This window comes from Sycon ciliatum, chromosome 2 (genome assembly GCF_964019385.1).
Source record: "Sycon ciliatum chromosome 2, ocSycCili1.1, whole genome shotgun sequence".
In the NCBI taxonomy this organism is placed as follows: domain Eukaryota; kingdom Metazoa; phylum Porifera; class Calcarea; order Leucosolenida; family Sycettidae; genus Sycon; species Sycon ciliatum.
The window spans coordinates 8,305,353-8,311,829 of NC_088644.1; the positions used below are offsets into that span (position 1 = coordinate 8,305,353).

The following is a 6,477-nucleotide window of genomic DNA, read 5'->3' on the forward strand; positions in this document are numbered from 1 at the left end:
ACAAATTGCAGAAATTACTCATTATTTTACAAACGAAATCCAGTCATCTATATCTCCTCCTCAATGTCTGACGCCGAAAAAAGAGAGAGAGAGACTGAGAGTACGTAGAACTAGTGTTGACATCACTTTAGTACTTACTCAAGTCACATCAAAATCCTTATCAGCGGGCTCCAGGCTGTGGAACGCCTCCAGTGGGTCTGAATGTTCGACAACGTCAACCATTACTTCTTCAAAGAATCGTCATCTACTGTTTACTGAGTGGTGTGCGGCCAGTCGCCAAGTACTCGTACCAGTGCGAGTACTGATTACGATGATGCCGTTCACGAGGGAGTAGTAAAATACCTACTCCGCGCCCAGCTCACAATCGATCGATTTGGTTTCTTTTTTTTTGTTGCGCGATCGATCGATTTTGCGCGATCGATCGATCGTTGCGCGATCTGTCGATCGACAGATCGCGCAGCAAAATCGATCGATGTGGCAGATCCATAGATGGCGCACAACACATCCTTCAAAACTGTGTATGGTCACCATGGTCACTTTGTACGGTACAACGAGTCCAACCCAAAAGCGTATGCACGTGATCATTTGGGACCAAAATCGATGTTCCCGCCAGGTTTCACTGTGAAAAAGTGAAACTGCTCGGTCTGCTCCGGCCTCGAGGCCGGAGCAAGCAGAACATGTTCTGGCCGACCCAGAACAGGTGCAGTCCCAACCAAACGCGCTGTTCTGGTGAATCCTGTTCTAGTTCGTACCAACCAAACGCGCCCTGAGTTCTCCGATCTCCCTATCCCAGGCCGGCCTGCATGCTGAAGACTGTGTGAAGTCTTTGATTTGCGCTGGAAACAGACACCTACTGCTTACTTAGTCTTACTACTGTGATTTGCAGTAGACCTTCCTGCGGGGCTCTCACCTCGTGGTGGTGAGTCGTGCGGTGCAGCCCCGGCCCCGTTCAGACTCCAGAGTGGCCTCCGACTGATGGGTCAGAAAAATTATTAAATTTTGCTTTCTCTGCTCCATTCCCTCCAAACTCTTTAGTGCTCACATCGCTGAAGTTTCTCTAATACGGTTACAGTTACCTCGGACCCTGCCTTCTCCCAAACGGAAACCTATTTTCTTTCCAGTGCCTGCGGGCATGTGTTAGTCTATTTGGCTGCCAACTAATTACTTCAACTTGCCTTCAAGGCTACCGGTATTGGCGCAGTTGACGACTTGCACCCTCATACTCATAGTGACGCTAACTCGGTTTGGCATGAAGTCGCTAGGAGGAAAAACGGTACGAGTAGCCTTTGGAGGGAAAGTACATGAGTTCCTCGCTATGCTTTCCATTTCGCAACGTCATCCCTGTAAAGGTATCTCACCGGAAAGTTTGCGACTGTAAGTAGCCTGGTGTAAGTATCCTGGTGTACTTCTAGTGCCGGTTTGTGCAGTTCATGGTTGATGTGTATCTATATTCATTACGTCATAGTTGTACTGCATGCACGCACACACACAGATTAGTTGAGTGTGCTTCTTTTTCCTGTTGTTCTTTCTCATGACATGTTTTGTTTCTGTTCCCAAGTCTTCACGAATAAAACGTATCATGGCGCAGTGAACTTGTTCTTTCCTGTGTCCGTGCCTTGTGTCCGCACCTTGTAGTGTTTGCACGGGCCCAGTTGTTTTTTTCCGTATGAAGTAGTAGTTTCCGCGATCGAAACTCTGTCTCAGTTGAATTATTTTAGTAGTGTATTTGTTCGTACTCGTGGACGAGTGACTAATCGTAATGGAACAATCACAGGACGATACCGGATTTGACCTGTCCTCCGCGACCGAGCGACAGCAGGAATCTCAAATGGGTGTCCTGATGAAATTTATGGAGCAGCAGATGCGTGCAGCTGAGGCTCGTGATAAGGCGATGCAAGATCTGTTCAAGAATGTTCAGAGCAGGTCGCTATCACCATCGCAGCCTCAGTTCACTCCGCAGCCCTCAGCACCAGCTCTGTCCACCTCGCAGACCTCAGCACCACGGCCAGTGAACAGTGTGTCCTGCCCACACTTATTGTCGTCTGCGACGCTGGCTGATTTTCACTCCTTCGTTGAAAGCTGGAGAGATTTTAGTGTTTGCCAGCATTTGGCCAGCCAGGCTCGTGAGGCCAGAGTGGCAACACTCCGTCAGTGTTTCGATGAGGAGCTGCGACGTTTTATCCGAGAGGATATTATTTGCATACCAGCTTCAGCTGACGTTGACCTGATGCTGGAGCGCATTCAGGCGTATATCAGACGGCAACGTAACCCACTGTTGGACCGCATAGAGTTTTACCAGCGTGTCCAGCAAGCTGGAGAATCATTTGATGCGTTTTACACAGCCCTGTGTGAACTACAAAGTGCATGCGACTTCTTGTCACACAGCCTATGTGGAACGTGTGATGCTCGCTGCTGTGCGCAGTGCAAAGGCCTCGGCCGTACCCTCAAGGAGGAATCTCTGCGCGACCGCGTCGTCATTGGTGTGCGGAACGATGAGACGCGACACAAGTTGCTCGCAACTCATGGTCTCACGCTTGACCAGGCTGTCACCCTCTGTCGGACGGAGGAAGCAGCATACCACACCAAGGCACACATGCCCAGTCCTGGCCTCCAGGCAAGTGCTGCCAAGCAGTCGGCGTACAAGCAGCAGAAACGTCACAAGCCAGCTGACTCTAAGTCAAGTGCGACCAAGTCCACTTGTCCAAATTGTGGTCGTTCTGACCACACGAAATCTGTATGTCCTGCCAAGGGCAAGAAGTGCAACTCCTGTCATGGCATTGGGCATTTTCAGCGAATGTGCAAGAGCCAGAAACAGCCGAAGACTAGCTCTGCTGCCAAGCTTGGACAGCTGAAGCTACAGCGTGCGTCTCGCGTGGACCGTCGCACAGTACCTGTTTCGACCATGCTGCAAACAGAGGATCAGCCATCCCAACTGTCCTGGACACCAGACACAGGCAGCGACGTTGATGCCATTGGTGAGGAGCACCTCACGCAGATCGGTGGGTTCGTCGAGAACTTAGATGACGACCACGACTGTGTGCAGGCTGTGACCGGTGAGCCGCTACGCAACCTGGGCAAGATACGTGCGACTCTACGAGTCGGTGAGACGCAGCATGAAACCGTCATCCATGTGTACAAGGGTCTACACGATGCCCTGCTCTCTCATACCTCATTGCGTGCGCTGAAGTTTCTCCCACCTGATTGGCCAGTCCAATTCACCGCTGAACACGAGGGTGCATCTTCACCCAAGATCTGTGCAGCTGTTTCGTCATGCGCTCATCCTAGTGATGCTGAGTTAGCGCGGACACGTGAGCAGCTCCTGCAAGAGTTCGCTGACGTTTTCTCGGATTCCGGTCTGAAGCCAATGGAAGGTCCGCCAATGGAAATTGAGCTACAGCATGATTCTAAGCCTTCCTGTGTGCACACTGCTCGACCAATACCGTATGCATTCCGTGACCAGATCAAGACTCAGCTCGATGGCATGGTCAGCGACGGGATTATTGAACCAGTGACAGAGCCCAGTGAATGGTGCCATCCGATTGTCATAGTAGACAAGAAGGGCAGCACTGAGAAGCGCCTCACAGTTGACTTCAAGCGGCTGAACGACCAAGTCCGTCGTCCCGCGCATCCCGTACATACGGCACGTGACGTTGTCTCTGGAGTTGGCTCTGCTAAGTTCTTTACGAAGCTCGATGCAAGGCACGGCTACTGGCAGATTCCTCTCAGTGACACTGCTCAGGAATTCACCACGTTTATCACCCCGTACGGCAGATATCGTTATCTACGGAACCCGCAGGGTCTAATATCTGCTGGGGATGAGTTCAACCGGCGCACTGATGCTGCGTTCTCTGCCATCCCGCGTCTCGGCAAGGTAGTCGATGATTGCCTAGCGTACGACGACGACTTTCTGTCGCATGTCAGCCACGTGCGCGAGATTCTGCTCTGCGCCAGGGAGCATGGTATCACGTTCAGCCCCGCCAAGTTTGTGTTCGGTACGCAACGTATCCATTTCTGCGGCTACAACGTCACGCCTGATGGCTGGGTCGTCGACGATGATAAGACGTCCGGTATTCGCCAGTTTCCAGTACCCGCCAACAGAACCGATCTCCGTTCGTTCCTCGGTCTAGTGAACCAATGTGGCGAGTTCACTCCACATCTAGCCGAGTTGACCAATCCTCTGCGTGGCCTGCTCAAGACCTCCCGTGAGTTCATGTGGGACGCTAGCCACACTGCAGCGTTTGAACGGACGCAGGAAGCTCTCTTGTCCCCTCCGGTTCTCGCTTTCTATCAAGTTGGTCAAGACCTCCGGCTTGAAACCGATGCATCCGCTCTAAGAGGTCTCGGATTCGTGCTTTGGCAAAAGCAGAATGATCAGTGGCGTATTATTCAGTGTGGATCCCGCTACCTGTCTGATGCTGAAACACGTTATGCTGTCATCGAGTTGGAAATGCTCGCTGTAGTATGGGCCGTGCGCAAATGCCGCATCTACCTGTCTGGTGCGCCATTTGAAGTAGTCACCGACCACAAGCCCCTGATTCCGATCATCAACTCATATTCGTTGGATCAGATCGAGAACCCGCGTCTTCTACGATTACGCCTCAAGCTCCAAGCCTATCAGCTGCAGGCATCTTGGCGAAAAGGTTCTGAAAATGCCTTCGCCGATGCGCTGTCCCGGAATCCTGTTGGCATTCCTTCCACCACTGATGAGCTTGGTGAAGCCCCGTCGCTTCATTGCCGCAGCATTCAGATCTGCATGGTGCACTCGGACACTGAGCCGAATGCGAATCTCAAGGTTGCAGAGCTGCGGGAAGCTGCAGCTGCAGATGCCACGTACCAGTCATTGATTGAGTGTATCTTGACTGGATTCCCTGATCGCCAGCAGAAGTTGCCTGCTCCGTTACGTGCGTACTGGAATGGACGTGAGCATCTCTCCGTCGACCATGGCATTGTGTTGAAGGGCAACCGCATTGTTGTTCCTGAATCATTGCGTGCTCAGGTATTGCACAACCTCCACGCTTCACACCAAGGCCTAGTGCGTACTAAGTCTCGTGCGCGTCAGCTTGTATACTGGTCCGGTATCACCAAGGACATTGATACACTCGTTCGTTCTTGTCCTGCTTGCCGCGAACACCAGTCGTCCCAGCCAGCTGAGCCCCTGCTGCACGACCGAACCCCAACACTCCCGTTTGAATGTGCATCTGCCGATTTGTTCACTTGTCAAGGTCACGACTTTCTTGTGTATGCAGATCGTTTGACCGGTTGGCCCTGTGTCGCGCGTACTGGCCGCACCACCTCATCGCATGACGTGATACTCGCATTCCGTCGCTGGTTCTCTGATGTTGGTGTTCCTGCTGTGCTGTGTACAGATGGTGGTCCCCAGTTCTCCTCGCATAAGTTTGCTGAGTTTTGTAAGCGCTGGCAGGTAAACCATGTCATGTCCTCTCCCCACTACCCGCAGAGTAATGGGCACGCCGAAGCTGCTGTCAAAGCCATGAAGCGTCTTATCACCAAGACAACCGTGAATGGCAATCTTGACACAGATGACTTCCGCCGAGGGCTACTGGAATGGCGAAACACACCTGGCTCCTCTGGTCAGAGCCCCGCTGAGCTCCTATATGGCCGCTCTCTCCAGTCATTCGTCATTGCACATTGGAAGGAGTTTGATTCATCCTGGCTCTCCAAAGCGACGACACGTGATGAGACTGCCATGCCATCCGACGATTCCGTCACAGACAAGTCGTCAACTCGTCGCTCGTTGCCGCAGCTCCGCCTCGGCACCCACGTGGATGTTCAGCATCCGCGCACCAAGCAGTGGTCTATTCGTGGGGTCATTGTTGCTGTCGGTAATCATCGGGACTACCTAGTGAAGTTGCCGAGTGGTCGCATTTATTGGCGGAACCGCAAATTCCTGCGTCCGTATCGCCCACTTGTGCCTGCACCGCTTGTTGTCCAACCGGCTGCTGCTGACGCCTCTTCCCCGCCGCCGCCGTCCCGCCGCAGCGCACGTCAGCGCAAGCCACCCCAGCGTTTAAACATTGGTTCGCATCATGGACAGTCCTATGATTGACACTCTTGATCACTAATGTCAATTTCTGCTGTCTCTGCTTTGTTGTTTTCATTCTTCATTTTGTTTTATTTATGATAGATGTTGCTGTCACAGGTTTCGCAACATCTCGAAGGGGCGTGATGTGTATCTATATTCATTACGTCATAGTTGTACTGCATGCACGCACACACACAGATTAGTTGAGTGTGCTTCTTTTTCCTGTTGTTCTTTCTCATGACATGTTTTGTTTCTGTTCCCAAGTCTTCACGAATAAATAGTAACGTATCAATGGTATGACAAAAAAAAAGGAATCTTATCTGGTAAACATGCCCTCTACATCAGTATATACGTGTTGGTGGCCAAAAAGTTGGTCCGGTGATCACCTGACCAACCGGACCTGTTCCGGCGGGCCTGTATCAATATCTGCAGAC

General features: G+C 51.8%; 1 protein-coding gene across 1 annotated transcript; it reads left to right on the forward strand.

Annotated features, from left to right (window-relative positions):
- The first annotated feature begins 1,759 nt into the window (after positions 1-1,759).
- Positions 1,760-6,067, forward strand: LOC135810369 (uncharacterized protein K02A2.6-like). The gene has a single exon (XM_065323861.1). It carries the CDS (start codon positions 1,760-1,762, stop codon positions 6,065-6,067), a length of 4,308 nt encoding a protein of 1,435 aa, XP_065179933.1.
- The last annotated feature ends 410 nt before the right edge of the window (positions 6,068-6,477 follow it).